At 49.8% G+C, this 18,494-nt stretch overlaps 1 protein-coding gene across 15 annotated transcripts in view; it reads right to left on the bottom strand.

Moving 5' to 3' along the window:
* Window positions 1-18,494, bottom strand: part of CDH22 (cadherin 22) — a 188,539-nt gene that overhangs the window by 53,286 nt on the left and 116,759 nt on the right. For 13 of the 15 annotated variants that reach the window (XR_005587787.1, XR_005587788.1, XR_005587786.1 and 10 more), the window contains 2 exons: window positions 11,542-11,663; window positions 10,877-10,994 (listed from right to left, as the gene is read on the bottom strand). Coding sequence is in view for 11 of the 15 variants with exons in the window: in XM_039498236.1 (XP_039354170.1) it covers window positions 10,877-10,994; window positions 11,542-11,663 (240 nt within the window). In the remaining 4 variants the exon portion in view is untranslated. Of the gene's footprint in view, window positions 1-4,217; window positions 4,288-10,876; window positions 10,995-11,541; window positions 11,664-18,494 lie in introns of all 15 variants that reach the window. The other 2 variants (XR_005587789.1, XM_039498235.1) reach the window with 2 other exon arrangements.

The following is an 18,494-nucleotide window of genomic DNA, read 5'->3' on the forward strand; positions in this document are numbered from 1 at the left end:
CTCTGCTGATGGCAGCAATAGTTCTTTTTTCATAAGTCAATCAAAAATAGGAGAAAAAAGAAAGCAGATGAGAGCAATCAAATCTCTGGGTTGGATTTTCAGATCCTCGCTCCTCCTGCACTCGCCGGGCTAGAATAAGCATCTGTCTTCCCCTTCTCCAACAGCTGTTTCCACAGCTTTAGCATCCCAGGACATGCAGACTTTTTACTGTTTTTAACTCCCAGTTCAGTGGGCAACCATACTGCAGTTGTAGCTTCCCTCTGCCTTAAAGGTTTCTCTGAAAGGAATAAAATTCCCTTCTCTGACTTCCATGGCAGGGCTCAGGTCTGGTGGGAAAGAATTCTTGATTGTTTGCATTTTACTTCTTCCTTACCCAAAATTCTCTGAGCTTCAGGCATCATTACTGCTCTAGCCCCACTGCCTTCTTCTTTGCCTGGGTGGGAATGAAGTGCTCCCTTTCCCTCTGTCAGATCAGTTTCTATGTCATGCAGAGTGGGTAACAGAATCGCCACTGGAGCTGAAGTATCTGTTACCTCTATCCTCAGGCATTCCTAGAATCCGGATTGTTAAGATTTCCAAGTCTCCCATCACCCATTATGCTGCTCTTAGACCTTTGGAGAGTTGAGACATCTGCTTGTCTAGCCCCTAAGCTTTGGAGTTGGTAGGCTCCATGTGTCACTCCATATTATCTACCAGACTTTCCAGGCTGCTGAGATGAGATTCCCTCTACTATCCCTTCCAATGCAGTTAATATTTCTTGGAGAACATGATTTTTGGCCATAATTGTCTCAAATGCTTCTCTAATCAATTTGCTCAGGCCAGGCAGAGCCAGCAGAGGAGAGGCAGGAGTCCTAGGATAGTGCAACATCTGGAAGGCCACAGACTGGACGGGGCAGAAAGTCAGCTTTTTCCATTCTATATTTGCCTTTAGGCATCTCAACTGTTGTTCTGCTTCCTTCTGGACATGGCCACCCACTGGCTGTGATGCTGCGAGGAGTGTAGAACAATGCCGCACAGCTGGAAAGGTTCACTTCAAAGCTTCATCTTTCAACATGGCGCTAGCAGATGATGCTAAGAGCGAAGCAGGCTCAGTCTGCGGTGTTAGAAGAACAGGGCCCATGTGGCTTTGTCAGGATGGACTCAAAGTCCTGTGGGATAGGAGCTTGTATGGGGACTGGGTAAGAACAACACAACAAAGAAGCTGGCACAGAATGTGAGTAAGCGCTCAATGAGATCCACCCCGACTCGCGGTTTTGCAGCTCAGCAGTAAAGTGAGTGAGTGAGCGCCCTGAAAACACTCAGGAAGAGCAGCAGCAAAGCAGGGTGACCCCTGCGGATACAAACGAGGGAACCATTACCAAAGCCCCTGGCTCTCACAGACAGGATAAGCGGTAAGTCAGCCAAAGCAAATGGTTCCCTACTGGCTCTCGCTTTAGGCCCTTTCTTTCTCTGATCAAGAGGAGCATCAGCATTTCTGGAAGGCAACCAGGGCTCAGCCAAGGAGGCTGGGTCGATCGTAGCAAGAGAGTGGGTGTGGCAGAGTGTGGGTGTAGGAAGCAGCGAGTGTGGAGAGGGCAGGGGGAGTGGGAATATTAATCAGGGTCTTTATTTAAAAGGCCCCTTGGTGGGTTGTGTCTGGGGGCCGGGCCACACGCCTTGGGAAGGGGGAGAAGGAACAGGTCCCGCAGCAAAGCCTGGCCCCTGGGTGGGGCAGGCTGTGTCTGTGGGGACATGGCTCTTCTCTCACCTTTTTATTCACACCCTCGTAGATCAAGCTCATGGCTGGCTGGGCCCCTGTGAGATTCCAGACCAGCCCTAGCATCTGGGCCCCAAGCAGGGAGCCCCTCGGTGACTTTTCAGGCTCCAGGGGCTGAAGCATGGAGGGCAGGAGACTGTCTCTCCCCTCTGCTCTCAGTGACCACCAGTGGGGCCCAGCAGCCTGGAGCCTCCAGGGAGGGTGGCAGAGGAAGGGGGGGCTTTGCCTGCCGTTCCAGCTGCCGGTGGATTAGCGGCCCGGATTCAGCACTAGGGATTCAGTGAATGCCGGCTCTGGAGCATGGGATGGTGGGGCTGACTGAGCTCATTTCCCATATGAAAGTGGGGCCTGAGGTAAAATGCTGGAGCTTCTGTGCTTTCTGGCTTGTGTTTCTGGTGCCAGAAACACAAGCCAGAACAAGGACTGTTCCTTGAACAGGGACAGCGGGTCCTCTCAGTGGCTGCGCTGCAATGACGACGTCCCAGGGCCAGTTTCAAACTCCTTCTAGCACAGCCTGGCTCAGAGTAGCCTCTTCTCTCCATTCTGCTGCCACCCCAATGCACTTGCTCCATACGTTGGGAGGTGCAGGTGGTTACTGTGGGCGACTTGGGGCTGCACATGCAGCGGTATCACATCTCAGCAGGGAACTGATCGTCCCTCTCTGTGAAGGGCCTGCGAAATGGCCCCGTGATCTCGTGTTCAGGACTGGGCACCTCAGTTCCAGAATGATGCTGATTAATTGGAAGGTTCAGAGAAAAGCAACAAAAATACCAGGAGGGCTGGAGGGGCCGAATAAGGATGAAAGAGGAACATGGCTGAGCGTGCCTCGCAGAGCCAGCTAATGCGAACCGGCAGCTCTGCTCAGAGCGTAAACGTGCCTGCGGGGGAGCGGCGTTGGGAACTGTTCAGAGTGGGACAAAGGGGTGTAAACTAGGAGCAAAGGGTGACAGCAGCAAAGGAAAATGGAGCCTGAGGTGACGTCATGTCTACATTGTGCGGCTGCCCCACAGCACAGACTACAGGGGGTCAATTACACAGCGCACCAAAGTGCTGAGCTCTAACTCGGCCATGTGGACGCTGCGGGCACAAACTAAACGGTACTTTCTTCGCGTTAACGTCGCCCTTGTTCAAACAGTGTCACGCTTTGGTGTGCCCGGCCCTTCACACCCCGTAGGCTGCACTGTGGCGCGCCATGGACATAGACAGACTCAGACTCCATTTTCCTTTGCTTTATGTCAGCCCTTTGCTCCTGGTTCATAGAATCATAGAATCACAGAATCTCAGGGTTGGAAGGGACCTCAAGAGGTATCTAGTGCCACCCCCTGCTCAAAGCTGGGCCAATCCCCAACTAAATCATCCCAGCCAGGGCTTTGTCACGCCGGGCCTTAAAAACCTCTAAGGAAGGAGATTCCATCACCTCCCTAGGGAACCCATTCCAGTGCTTCACCACCCTCCTAGTGAAATAGTTCACACCCTCTTGTCCCACTGGCCCCATAGGCCACACTGTGGCACAGTGCAGACAAGCCCTGTGTGTCAGAGACCCCCCGAGAGGGAGTGCCATCACTTGGGCCATTGAATGCAGTGCTGGAGAGAGCCCTAGAGAATGGACTGTGTGGTGCATCTCCGCCTGGCCCCCGGGGGACAGGATGGCAGGGACAGACCATGGCCTCTGAGGCATAGGCTGGGCTGGGCTTTTATCATTTTGACTCTCTGAGTCCTGCCTGGTTGGGCACTCTCCCATCCATGGCCACTGGCCGTAATGTCTCCTGCATGTCCTCTCTCCTCTGCTGGATGCTGTCTGGGGTCACTGAGCACTAGCCATGCCCATTTGGGGACCGTGGCAAAATCACTGTCCTGGCTAACTAGAGAAAGAAACCTCCTGCCTGAATGCCCCAGGGGGAGCTGGCTCTGGGGATGGCAGGAGGCGGCCCAGGAGCCATCATGCTGCCATAGGCAAGATGGCTCGGGGTGCCTGGAGACACCATGTCCTGCAGCACTCCGGCTCTCAAAAGCCTGCTGACAATTGTGGCGTGTATGTAAGAGGACGGACTGAGCCATGACCTCATCTCTGCGGGAGCCATGGTGACCGACTTCCCTTAAGGACTCAAGGGAGTGCAGGAGTATGTCTGGTCTGGTCTGCTCCGGGGGGTGGTTTCTAGGATGGGGGAGGGGCTCCCCGCCCTCACAACACAGTATGCTGCCTCCTCTCCTGGCTGGTGTGCAGCAAAGCTATGGGCCCAGCCCCACTGCCCTCTGCAAAGCCCATGTAAATAGTCCCATGGGGGGAGGTTCGGCTAGGAGGGCAGAGTCACCCCTCCAGAGCACACCTATGCAGGGGTGGGGCAAGGGAAATGCCTATCTGTGGATCCGAAGGGCAGACTGTCCCATCTCCCTGGGCCTGCCCCAAGAACCACTGTCCCTGGAGCCTCCACAGGGTGCACTCTGGGTAGTTGGAACCCACCTGCATTAACTCTCAGCATCCTGCTCCTCTCTGCACAGTGGGTCCGTGGCTGCTCAGCTGCCATGCCTGCCTGCAGAAGCGGGGGCAGGATCCGGGTCATTAATTTTTAAAAGGAAATAAATTTTCACTCTGGGCCATTCCGTTTCCCCTGGTATTTTGCCATCTTCTGCAGAGCGTAATTTTAACTGGGTTAGATGCTACGGCTCAGGGGCCACCTTCCATCCCTCCCCTATTAGGTTTAGGCATATCCGAGCAGTTCTCAGCTCTAGCACATCTCTGTAGGATCCCTGGAAGCTTCTCTCAGCTATTAGAATAGAGGGATGCCGATCCCCTCTTGCAGCTAGGGACAACACCTTTGCATTCTGCCGCCAGTGGGACAATTTGGCATTTGGTGTGTGCAAAGAAATGTCATTTTCTAATAGCTGAAAATCTAATGCTCTGCTGACCACAGCCTCCTAATCCCATCCAGTCCCTCATCAAAATCCCACTGTCTCTGCCAGGAGCCTCTCTGCTCAGCCTGACAAACTCTTACACAGGGTCAAAGATGGAGAACATTTCCTGAGAGGATTTTGGTCCCTGTCATGCTGAGAGGATGAGTTACACTCCTGATGTTGCTTTCTGCTGCCTAACAGGAAGTGAGAGAAGTAGGTGCAAAAAGATTTAACCAAGAGCTTAGTGAATCCATCTGTGCTGACATCCATCAGTGTCACTCCTTGGCTGCAGAAGCAATATTTATAAATCACGTTTCAAAACGGGCTACAAATTTGTACAAAGAAACAGATGGGCTGGTGGGTAGCAGTTTGTCACCACTGATATTTATATAGAGAAGGAGACAGAGTGCAAGAGGGGCCGAGCCTGGGAGAGAGATGGCAAGAGGGGGGGGGAGAGAAACTGAAGGAGGCTATAGCAAGGGAATGAGCAGGACCGGAAGGGAACCAAAGAAGAGAGTGCTGGGGAAATTAGATTTGCGGGGGGATGAAGAGGGGGAATTGGACAGAAGCAAAGGAGGGGAGACAGAGTGAAAGAGTGCAGCTTCCGGTTCTTATTATCTAATAAGCCATTGCTCAGCGACGCGTCCGTCAGGGTCTCCAGCAGCCCTTGGAACAAGCCCTGCAATTAAAGCTTGTTTCCAACCAAGGCAGAGAGGTGCTGGGTGACGCAGGCTTTTACTCCTGGTTTAGTGAGATGCCACAAGGAAAGTTTCGGGGATCACTCAGCATGGAAGATTAATTTGCTCCCGCAGAGTGAGCCTCATCGTGCTCTCTGAGGAATCAGTAATCCGTTGCAGTATCAGAGCAGAGAGTCTGGAGAAGGAGCTGTGTGCAAGCAAGCACAGGGCTGCCCGAATCCCCGGGTTCCTCTTGGTTTGAAGCCCGTTGGTGGAGAAGCCCAGAGCAGCATGAACATGGAGCACAAATGGCCACACACTGTCTGGGGGAAGAGGGCGGCTTTTGCCAAGCTCTGATTATCTGAAATGTTTATACGCATGAAAATGAGGTTGGAAAATCACTAATGCAGCAAAGGGCCACAGTGGATGCTGGGAGCTACAGAGCAACCTCCTGTCAGGGAATGCGCTTGGATAAGCGTAACCTGACTGTGTCAAACAGCCCTGGTTCCCGTGGGGGAGAATCCTGCCTCCCAGGCCTGTCAGAACATTTGGAAGACATTAATGAAGTAACAGACACAGGTGGATATAATTTACTTGGAGTTCAAAAAGTTTTTGATAAAATCTCTCATAAGAGGCTATGAAGGAAAATAACACAGGGCATGGGGCAAAATCTTGTGGAGGATTAAAACCTAGTTAGATGATAAACACACAAAGAGACTCCATGAATAGCTGCCCCAAGAGTGGAGAGAGGTTAATTGAGGGTCACCTCGGGTCAGTAATTGGACCAGTGTTATTTAACATACGGTGAAGAGACATTCGTTTCTCCACAGTTAAGAGTGAAGCTTTTAATTGCAACCTGGATTTTGATGCTCTGAACTAGGCCAAAACCAAACCAATCTGCCTGAAATGTCATAGACAGGATTTTAGGAGGGGATAGAGTTCTTCTGGAAGGCAAACTGAATCAAGTTATGGGGAGATGAAGGCTGTGAAAATGGAGGTGGTTTCATTTTTTGAAAACTTCCTTTACCTTTTGTTTTGTCTCCCTCCAACATGGTGCCTTTGGCTAGTGGGCAAGCTTCAGGAGGTAAACGGAAGGTAAATGTTTAGTAGAAGGGTTTTAAGATGCCCCCAGCCACTTGGGTTCCTAGCTGAGCCTGCAATGTGGCAGGTATCCCTCAGATCCACTTACAATTCGCAGTTGGACTCAGCAGAAATGTCAGTCAACCAATAGAAAACTTGATCTGATACCAGGCAGCACCCTCCACCACTCCAGAGTGCATCTCCCCAGGCAAACACAGGGACATGAAGCTCATAGTGTTTAATGCCAAATCAACAGTAAATAAGACCATGACTATCAACAAGATCTGCTGAGACCAGGCCCAACAACATTACAGCCCTGCTGGCCCTTGCCCATCCCATCCCCATGCTACTCAGTGCATCAGAACCAGAAATGAACACTCAGAATGGCAGAAGGCAGGATGTGTATGCAGCAACCCTAATATTTCAGCTCACCCCAAAGGCAGCATGGGATCTGTTGGGCCAACGCATCTACCGTCTTTGTGAGGCCAGACACTCTAACACTGGGGTTCTGCTGTGCACAGGCCCCTGGAGGGTTGAATTTCCAAACAGAGATAGCAGGCAATGACTCTTGGGGCAAGCCTCCTAGATTTAATGAGACACATCAGTGCCCACAGACAGCACCTCTGGGTCCCTGGATGGAGAACTCATGTCTGCTCTTTTCACCGTGGGATTCTCTCCGGTGGTACCAGACTCACCTATGTTTGACCATGAGATGCCACTGGAGCAGCTCAGACAACTAGCAGGAGCAAGTAGCAACATGTGATGGCTCTACTCCTTTCTTATGCACCAGACTCAGGTCATATCAGGCAGCTGCACCCCACCCCTACAGCTCTCACCTTCAGAGACCCACTAGCCTTTCATCCGGTCTCTGCTAAATGCCGGAAGCTGCTGAGATCACACAGCTTGAACAGACAGAGGATAGCATGTCTGCTGAAAACATTATTTTGACAGTCTGTAAAGCAAGGGGGCAGTCTCGGTCATGTCATCTGAGTCCTGAGAAGGGCAGTGGAGGGTTAGCCAAATGGCAAGATTGAACAGGTGGCAAGGTGCTTGAGTGCCGGAGTTATTTGGCCTGCAGTAGAGGAGAGTTAGCAGGGACTGACAGACAGATTCTGAATCATCAACTGACTAAGCCCTCCAAAGAGACGCTTGCTGAGATTAAGTGAAAGAGCAGAACAGTCAGAGCCAATGAAAGGAAATGTTTCTTAGTGCACCGTAGAGGGAGCGGGTGGAACCCATGCCGCAGAAGGCCCCTTGAGTCAGTTACTCTGGCAGATTATTAATAGTGTTGGGAGGTTTGTAGGCTAAGACCAGGTTGACACTAGCTTTGCCAGTGTAGCTATTCTGATTTACTACCACAGCAAAGCACTTCTAGTGTGGACACAGCTGCACTTTTGCCGGTAAAGCCTATTCCAGTCCCCCGAGGAAAATAAACTACACTGGTAAAAGCATAGTTTTGCTGGTATAACTGCAAGAGGCTTTGCCAGCACCGCTCTGTCGATCAGGGACCACATCTCTTCACACCCCAGTCAACAGAGCTATGGCAGCAGAAGTTTGTTGTGTAGACCTGGCTGTAGACTAAGGCTTTGTCGCTAAAAGTCGAGAAGTGTAAACGCTGCCGACAAAATACGTCCACCCCCAGGAGCTGAGTTTGCGTTGTGAACAGGAGAGCACTCCTGCCGAAAACGAGCCGTTTACACTGCACTTGCCGTGGCAAAACTTTTGTCTTTCAGGGGAGGGCGGGGCTTTTTTAAGCACCTGTGAACGACAAAAGTTTTGTCGTTCAACTGGCAGTGTAGACCAAGCCTCAATGTGAAAAGTTCTCCTGTTTCAGGGCACACCCTGACATGCTGCAGGCAAAAGCAGGGTTTTTCCTGCCAGCTCTGAACAATTGGCCAGGCATGTTGTGGTTGTTTCCACTTTCTTCTGAAGCACTAACAATAGCAGCCAGTGCCAGAGGTGCTATAGGAGACTGGACAGACTGGGAGAGTAATGTGAGCTAGTAACTCCTTATGCTCCAAAAAGCAATAGACTGACATGTCTTAGGCCATGTCTACACTAGCGAGCTGACAGCAGCACAGCTCACTTGTGTAGCCGCTCTACGCTGATGGGACAGCGTCTCCTGCCGACATAGCACTGTCCTCACCAGTGCTTCTGTTGGTGTCACTCGTGTGTGTTTTTTCTAGGGCTGTCGATTAATCGCAGTTAACTCATGCAAGTAACTCAAAAAAATTAATCTTGATTAATCGCAGTTTTAATCACACTGTTAAACTGTTAAACAATAGTATACCAGCTGAAATTTATTTAATATTTTGGATGTTTTTCTACATTTTCATATATACCGCATTCTGTGTTGCAATTGACATCAAAGTGTATATTATTTTTTACTACAAATATTTGCACTGTAAAAATGATAAAAAATAGTTTTTCAATTCGCCTCATACAAGTACTGAAGTGCAATCCCTTTGTCGTGAAAGTGCAATTTACAAATGTAGATTTTTTTTGTTACATAACTGCACTCAAAAACAAAACAATATAAAACTTTAGAGCCTACAAGTCCACTCAGTCCTACTTCTTGTTCAGCCAATAGCTAAGATAAACAAGTTTGTTTACATTTACAGTAGGTAATACTGCCCTCTTCTTAGTTACAATGTCACCAGAAAGTGAGAACAGGCACTTGCATGACCCTTTTGTAGCCGGCATTGCAAGGTATTTACGTGTCAGATATGCTAAACATTCGTATGCCCCTTCATGCTTTGGCCACCATTCCAGAGGGCATGCTTCCATGCTGATGACGCTCATTAAAAAAATAATGCATTAATTAAATCTGTGACTGAACTCCTTGGGGAAGAATTGTATGTCCCCTGCTCTGTTTTACCCACATTCTGCCATATATTTCATGTTATAGCAGTCTCAGATGATGACCCAGCACATGTTCATTTTAAGAACACTTTCACAGCAGATTTCACAAAACGCAGAGAAGGTACCAATGTGAAATTTCTAAAGATAGTTACAGCTCTCCACCCAAGGTTTACAAATCTGAGGTGCCTTCCAAAATCTGAGAGGAATGAGGTGTGGGGCATGCTTTCAGAAGTCTTAAAAGAGCAATACCCTGATGCGGAACTACAGAACCCGAACCACCAAAAAAGAAAATCAACCTTCTGTTGGTGGCATCTGACTCAGATGATGAAAATGATCATGCGTCAGTCCACACTGCTTTGGATTGTTATCAAGCAGAACCTGTCATCAGCATGGACGCTTGTCCTCTGGAATGGTGGTTGCAGCACAAAGGGACATATGAATCTTTAGTGCACCTGGCCCGTAAATATCTTGCGACGCCGGCTACAACAGTGCCATGAGAACACCTGATCTCACTTTCAAGTGACATTGTAAACAAGAAGTGGGCAGCATTATCTTCTGCAAATGTAAACAAACTTGTTTGTCTGAGCAATTGGCTGAACAAGAAGTAGGACTGAGTGGACTTGCAGGCTCTAAAATTTTACATTGTTTTATTTTTGAATGCAGTTTATTTTTTTTTACATAATTCTATATTTGTAAGTTCCAGTTTCATGATAAAGAGATTGCTCTACAGTACTTGTATTAGGTGAATTGAAAAATACTATTTCTTTTGTTTTTACAGTGCAAATACTTTAATAAATAAATATAAAGTGAGCACTATACACTTTGTACTCTATGTTGTAACTGAAATCAAAATATTTGAAAATGTAGAAAACACCCAAAAATATTTAAACAAATGGCATTCTATTATTAACAGTGCGATTAATCGCACGATTAATCACAATTAATTCTTTTAATTGCTTGACGGCCCTACTTTTTTCACACCCCTGAGTGACATAAGTTATACCGACAAAAGTGCTAGTGTAGATACAGCCTAGACCCGATGTGTGAGTGAAGCCCCCAGCCTCCCAGTGCATCTTTTCCAGGGGCATGGCCTGCTATTCTGGTCAGAGTGTCTCTGCTCTGGGTGGGGGGCTGCTTCACTGCGTGTGGGGGAAATCAAATATACATCATGGTGAGGCTGTGCCCCCTCTGCAGGACTGAGAAAGGAAAACAGGCCCCCCAATGTCAGAGCCACAGAGCACCTAACAGGGGCTGAGAATCTGCTGGCTAGGAAGGAGTGAAGTGCAGCCTGCAGCAGCCAGACACAAAGCGGCTGATGAGAGCTCCTGCTATTTGCCAGCAAAGAATTCTGGTGGGACAGGCTCCTAGGAAGGGCCGGTGTGGCTCAGGCAGCTGCTCGGGAAGGGCTGGATCCGCATTGATCGGAGGTGAAAGGTCTTGGGAGGAGAACAGTCCAGGGAGCCTGCTGCATCACACAGCACTTCCCATGGTGACCAGCCTTTCCTGCTCCCCGTTCTTGGCACAGGTCCCAGGCCATGCAGCTACCAACTGGAGAGGAAGGAAGAATAGGGCAGAAGGGAATTGACAAGTGGGAAGGAGGATGACTCACCCTGGATATCCAGCAGAGAAAAGTGGTGGTTGTTGGTGGCTTCCGGGGCCAGTGTGAAGTAGAAGCGATGGCCGCTCTGAGGCTCATCACGATCCACGACACTTATTGTCTGAATTAGCTACAAGAAGAAAGCAGAGGTCAGAGCTGCTTCCCTGGGGCTGATGGAGAGGTCTCTGCCTGGGGGCTCCTCACAGCACTGGGAATGGGCAGCCTCTCCCTCAAGAGAGATGGAAAACCTTTTCCAGTGCCATCAGATTCAGCTATTCGGCTCCTTCCATGCATCTGCAGCTGGGCAGGAAGGGAATGGCATTGCTCCCACCCCCACCCCCCGGAACACAACAGCACCCTTCTCTTCCTGAAGGGTCAGCTCTCCTGGAGGGAGAGGCAGTTGCAGCTCCACAAGCAGTGGCTGCCAGAGTAATTTTGAGAAGAAAATTGCCCCCCAAAGTCACACTATCAGGGTGAAGTCCTGTCCCAAACTGAGCAGTCAGAGAACAGTGCCAACTCCTTAACCTTGAGGCGGGCCTCACCATGGGCCTCACAGCTGCATGCACTTCCCAGATACATAGACACCCGGTCAGGATGTGCCAGGCCTAATGCAGACGTTTCACACGCAAACACTGCACGTGGCAAAATGCTGACTGGGAGCCAGGCGTACTGATTACCTGGCCGGGCTTGGCATCTTCACATACCGCAGCCTCATATGGCGTGGCCAGCTCGGGTGGGTTGTCATTCACATCCAGGATTCGGATACGCAGAGATGCTCTAGACACCTGAGAATGATTGTCTGAAACAAAATAAACACACAATGTCATTGGTGAGCGTCCTCTGCCAGCAGCAGGGAACTTATCCCATCTCTTTGTTCTGTTGGCAACCCCTGTGGTCAGTGCCCTAAGTATTTATTTGATTTCCAACACAACCATCAACACACCTTCCAGCTGCCTGGTACACAGATTAGCTCAAGTGTGAAGCAAACATTTCCCCCACAACTCAGCAGCATCTACACAGAGTCCCTCAGCAGCACCAGCCGAATTTCCATGTGTGAAACTCAACTGTTGAGGACTGCAGCTAACAAGGTGCCTCTCTCAGCAAGTCCCAGCTTTTATGGTGCATGTGAATTCCAGTGGCAAGAACCTGCCACTGATCCGATGGTGAAGATCTACCCCCTGGCCAGCTCCCACAAGCTTCACTCTTGAGACTGACAGATGTGGGCATAGGCAGAGGGGATCTGTGAGACTCAACCATCAAGGGCTGAAGGCATCACCTCAGTGAAACTTCAGTAAAGGTGAAATGAAAGCGCAGTTGGAACGGGAGAGAGCTACAAATCAATACAAAGATCGTGGCATTAACAAACACCATTCCACGTGTCACATTCAGTCCCTTCCCTTCCTGTGGCTCCCCACTTCCCAGCCCATGCCTGGACATTCGTCAGAATGCCAGGTCTTTGGCCCCAGGGCTCCTGTGTTCATTGCCGGTGAGGCATCCAGTTCAGTTTGAGCTCTACAGGAATGATGGGTTTGTAGATAATCGCTGGCACCTGGAATCTTTCCTGAGTGTGACCTGGCAGGCAGTGCAGCGCACCAGGCACAGGTAATGTGTCTGCATGAGTGTGCCCTGATCAGAAGGATATGGGGCAGGCGGGGGAAGAAGGGAAAGTGCACTTCCAGATGGTGTCCAGAGACTACACCTAGCTCTCAGAGATCACTTCTGTCTCAGACCATGATCTCTATGACAGTTACATCCCACTGGAACCAGGAAGCTGTTAATTGTTAACGGGAGGCTTGTGAATGCAGGAGGTATGTCCTTTATGGGAGCCAGACTTGGACTATGGAACTCACTGCCTGTCTTGGCGTCCCCGGGCGATGCTCTGGAACTGCTCCCCACAAAGCCAGTCAGGACTTTGGGGAGCCTCCTCTCCCTTGGAGCTGACTATCTTCAGGGCAAGCAGCTCACACGTAGCATTCAGCATGTGCCCCTCCGTGTGCTTCCCACAGCGAGTCCGCCCAGGTGAGGTTCTGGGGAAGCCAGAGGGTCCTGCACCCCCCACTTCGCTTCGTAGTCAGACGTGACTCTCAGCCAGCCAGTAACACAGAGGTTTATTAGATGACAGGAACAGGGTCTAAAACAGAGCTTGTAGGTACAGAGAACGGGACCCCCTCAGCCGGGTCCATTCTGGGTCCCAACGAGCCAGACAACCCTGTCTGCCCTCACTTCCCATCCCCCACCAGCTTCAAACTGAAACCCCCTCCAGACCCTCCTTTCTGGCCTTTGTCCCTTTCCCGGGCCAGGAGGTCACCCGATCTCTTTGTTCACCTTTAGCTATTCCCTTGCAGGGGGAAGGGCCCTGGCCATTTGTTGCCAGGAGACAGAGTGTCGGCCATTTATGCACACTGGAGACTTAAGAAATGCATAGGGGAAACTGAGGCACCCACACAGTATTCAGAGGAAACATTAAGAACAGTCCCGCTTCGTCACACTGCCACAAGAGATAAGAGTCTCACCAAGTCTGGAGCTAAATGCAAAACTCAGCTCTGAGATTCAGTTTTCCTGCAATAAGCTCTTCCCATAGATACACACACGCACTATTAAAGTCAATGCTATAAACCAGTCAAGCTGTGCTCCCAACAGACTGGCAAGTGGGAGACAAGAGAGAGGTTGCCAACGTTAATTCTATTTTTAAATCTTTGGGGGGCCCCAGGTATGATGGCGATGGGAGCTATGTACATCCTGGATAGAGAGATTCTAAAGCAGTCCAAGGGCCAGCTCGCTGCCGTTGTCTAGCACAGGGCTTTGAGGCACTGATGACTGGGGCAGAGTCTGAGAGAAGAGAATGCAAACTCCTGGCAGAGGCATTTCTCCCCATTCCATTCAGGCTGGGCAGAGCCCAGGGGTGGTGAACCCCTTTGGCAAGAGCTGAGCAGATGCCCTCACTCAGATTTCACCAGTTCCTCAAGCTTCTCCCCCTGCCAAAAAGCATCACACCTCTGCCTTATCTGGCTGGTATTTAAGCCAACTGGCTTTCATCCAGGCCCCTCTCTGAGTCTGGAGAGGATTGAGGAAACAGCACTGCCCAGCTCTAGGGAAAGGGATCCCCAGTGTGCAGCAGACACCGCAGCCCATAGCAGCTCACAGCTGTTCCAGGGGGTTGAAAGTAAATGCTGAATCAAAGAGGGGCAGAAAAGGCCTTTCCACTCCCCACTCACTCAGCACTGGGGTCTCCAGGGCATGCCAGGTTGTGGGGAGGACCCAGTCTCTCTCTCCCAGAGACATCTCTTCCTCTCAAGGAAAGAAGGGGAGTGTTATGTAAAAATTCTTCCAGAGCAACTAAACATGGGGCTTGCATCCGAAGAAGTGGGTATTCACCCTCGAAAGCTCATGCTGCAAAACGTCTGTTAGTCTATAAGGTGCCACAGGATTCTTTGCTGCTTCTACAGAACCAGACTAACACGGCTACCCCTCTGATACTAAACATGGGGCAATTCCCATCTTACGGAGAGAAACCCAGATGCACAAGTGGGAAGATCTATCAGTTTGGCTTCACTCGGCCCTGGTCAGCATTAGTCATTTCAAGAGCTGGTGCTCCAGGCCCTGAGGCTATAATGCCCATGTCAGAACAGGGGTGCAGAGACAGGGAACAGGGCTCAGCTGCATTTCAGGCTGGCGATAAGTCTCCAGGGGTTCTTTGGTTCTGCCCCCTCAGAGACCTGCCCCGTGTCTGACCCTGGTGTGTTGAATACTGTGTGCAGATGTGGGGGCCCCATCTCAAAAATGATGTATTGGAATTGGAAAGGTTCAGAAAAGGGCAACAAAAATGATTAGGGGTATGGAATGGCTTCCATATGAGGAGAGATTAATAAGAGTGGGATTTTTCAGCTTGGAAACGAGACGACTAAGGGGGGATAAGATAGAGGTCTATACAATCATGACTGGTGTGGAGAAGGTAAATAAGGAAGTGTTGTTCACTCCTTCTCATAACACAAGAACTAGAGGTCACCAAATGTAAGGTGACCAGATAGCAAGTGTGAAAAATCGGGTAGGGGATGGGGGGTAATTGGCACCTACATAAGAAAAAGCCCCAAATAGCGGGACTGTCCCTATAAAATCGGGACATCTGGTCACCCTAAATGAAATAGGCAGCAGGTTTAAAACAAACAAAAGGACATATGTCTTCACACAACGCACATTCAGTCTGTGGAACCCTTTGCCAGAGGATGTTGTGAAGGCCAAGACTATGAACTAGATAAATTCATGGAGAATAGGTCTATCAATGGCTATTGGACAGGGATGGTGTCCCTAGCCTCTGACTGCCGGAGGCTGTGAATGAGCGACAGGTGATGGGTCACTTGATGATTACTGGTTCTGTTCATTCCCTCTGAAGCACATGGCACCAGCCCTGTCAGAAGACAGGACACTGGGCTAGATGGACTTTGGTTTGACCCAGTCTGGCCGTTCTTATGTTGCTGTTCTGAGCCCCTCCCGAGCTGGGGTTGGCTGAGCTGGTGCAGCCACGCAGCACTCCTCAAATGCCACGTTGAACCCTTTCCAGCTGTGCCAACCCCCGGGCACTGCTAGGAAGCAGGGCACAGACTCAAACTGGCTGCGAGTTCTGCACATAGATTTCCCCATCCTATTACCAAGTGTACACTGCTCAGGGTCTCTGACAGCCTAAACATGGAGTCACAGGCAGGCCCCTTGGATTCTCTGGTCTATCTTGTCACTTAGGCAGCCTACTATTGTGATAGCTGGTTGCTTGCGCCACAAATTACAGCAATATTCAGGTTGCTTTTAGCCCCAAACGGCCAGTCACTTACCCCAGGTCAACTGCACACCACACACTCATAGCCAACCCTATAATAAACTAAATACAGATCTATTATATAGCAAAAGAAAATAAGAGAGTTATTTTCAAGTGTAAAGCAGGTCAACAAACACACAAATGAGTTACAACCTCACGTTTCAAAAGATAATAGAAGCTTCTATAATAAGCAGGCTCTAGATGTCATTTAGGGCTAACCCAGGCTGGGCACAGGGGATCTCTTGCTTATTATGCCTTAAAAATCTTGTCTGCAGAGTCCAAGAAGCAATGAGATCCAGTTCCTCCTTGTTAGGGCTTTTTATTCCCTTCCCCCCTTCTGTTCTGAGCTGCACACTCAGCTGATGGGAGGAATTCACTTGCAAGACTCATCTTCATGAGATGTGGGGGAAGGGGAAGGGGGAGCGTAAACAGCAAACTCTCGTGTCCTCTCTAATGTTCCACTTCAGTCCATCTGGTGTTGCTGGGCCTTCCCTGTCGGGCAGGACATAACATCTGACTGCTGGAGACCAGCATTTCACACTGGCTAATGTCCCTCTCCTACCTGGAGAGATACAGTTACGATGGCTCACAATGCGAATGCACAAGCATTACCTTACCCGATGGGATGTTATAAGTGAGATTAATGCAGGCAGCCAGCCCCAGCCTTCAATACAGTCTAAACACTAAACTTCTTCTACTTCCAACCCCGATTCTAACAATGCTAACACCAGGTGAGCCGGACTGACTCCACCCATGTATTTGTCAGGGTTCAGTTGAGACATGGGGAGCTTGGCCTGAGCTGGACCTGGTCTGCCAGCATCACAAGCTCATCTTGGTGTCCACCTGCTCCTGCTGCTACTATATGCATATTCTAATATGACTGTGTTATCCATGGCTTTGTACAGCCTAAGCCAACCCTCTCATTCCGGGATGAGCAAACAAAACCCCCTGGCTCCCCCGGAGCCCAGACAGCAGCTCTGCGCCTTGCTGCACCAGGCAGCTCCTGCACTTACCTCTGCCTGATAAGCTGTGTGAGCTTTATACATGTGGGATGTAGCTTGTAGGTAGCTTGGGAGCTCTGATTTGCTCCTGCTTGTTTCTGCCCCATGGCACGCACTGTAAAGGTACATTAATCCCTCTTTATAATATTATAAATCACTCCTGAGGGCCTAATGCCTTCCAAAGCGCCTCACATGTTTCCAGAAATGAAAAACCCTCATTCTCCGGCTCCTTTGTTCCCCCAGAAGTTATAACTCTGGAGAGGCCCAGCATGGGAGGGAGCACTGCTTGTTGTTAAAGCAGGAGCCTGCTGCCTGTTTGTTGATAAAATTAACTCTGGTCTGTGAGTCAGGTGGAGCTGTACCCGGGGGAGAGAAGTATGAGCAAGGCTCCATAATTATCTGAGAACCCAAACCCTCTCCCCAGAGCCCACCTTCGCTCCCCCCCCCCTCCGCTCTCCTGTTATCGCTTCTGCTCACCCAGACCTGCTGCTTTGGTGATTAGATGGGTGTTTTGGGGGGAAGGAGGCAGAAGTCGTGACTAAAAGCCTGGAACAATTTGTTATTTTTAAGAGCATGTTAGTGCAGCGAAATAAACTGCAATTGCTTTTAGGAAGAAAGGAAGCTAAAGGCAGCAGGGCGGGGAGGGAGCTGGGAGGCGGAAAATCTGAGGGGGTGGTAAAGAGGTGTGTCCGTCCGGTTCCATCTGAAGGGGTAAATGAGCGAGCGAGTGAGAGGGGTTTGATTCCAGCAAGTGATATGATGAGAGCGTTTTATCTCCTTCCCCAGCAGCCTGGCTCGTCTTGCAGAAAGATGGATAACCTTTCCCTGCAGTTTGATTCTAAAGTGAGCTGGCATTGCCCTGAAGGTGATATACAGAGAAGGAGATGAGAAAAGGCAGAAAGAAAGGATGAGAGGAGGAAGAGAAAGGGGGAAGAGAGACACTCAGATCTCTCCTTGTCTCCCTCCTAACCTTACCCTGACTCCCATCACCCATTCAGAGCACACACAATTAGTGGGCAATAGAGCATTCATTATCATGACTATTCTTAATCATTCTTATGTATTTTTACAGTGCTAGAGATACCATGTGCTTGGCACTGCACAGACATGTTTAAGAAAAAGACAGATGTGTGCCCCAAGGAGCCAGATCTTAACCCAGGATATTTAAATCTTTCCAAACCAGTCAGAAGACAGCATGTTTCCTACAATGCCATCCTTATGGAACTAGCTTGCAGCCCTTTAGCTGAGGTTGTAACCAGCGTATGCTGATATTTAGAGTCAGAGAGAACAGTACGAACCCCTCCTATCATCACAGCCTGAAAGTCAAGGAGTCTGAGAAAATATACTATGCATGGGTGGAGATATCCATGTGCTAAGATACATTTATTGAGCACCTGTGATGGTCTCACCTGCACTCTGCCTGCGGACTTGTCTCCCCCAGAGCTGTCAATAACATTCTATGCCTGTGAGCAGCTTCAAAGACATGCCATTAAAAAAAAAAAAATCACCTGCCACACAAAGGTCTCCTCCCTACTCCTCCCCCCTCCCCCCTCAAATCACCCTAAATCACTGAAGCTTGAGGCCCTGGGTCTGATACCTCAAGAAGTCTTGCTCACATGCTCAGGGTTTAACTGATCGCCATATTTGGGGTCGGGGAGGAATTTTCCTCCAGGGCAGATTGGCAGAGGCCCTGGAAGTTTTTCACCTTCCTCTGTAGCATGGGGCACGGGTCACTTGCTGGAGGATTCTCTGCAGCTTGAGGTCTTCAGACCACAATTTGAGGAGTTCAATAACTCAGACATAGGTTAGGGGTTTGTTACAG

Source organism: Mauremys reevesii, linkage group 13 (genome assembly GCF_016161935.1).
Source record: "Mauremys reevesii isolate NIE-2019 linkage group 13, ASM1616193v1, whole genome shotgun sequence".
Taxonomy (NCBI): Eukaryota; Metazoa; Chordata; order Testudines; family Geoemydidae; genus Mauremys; species Mauremys reevesii.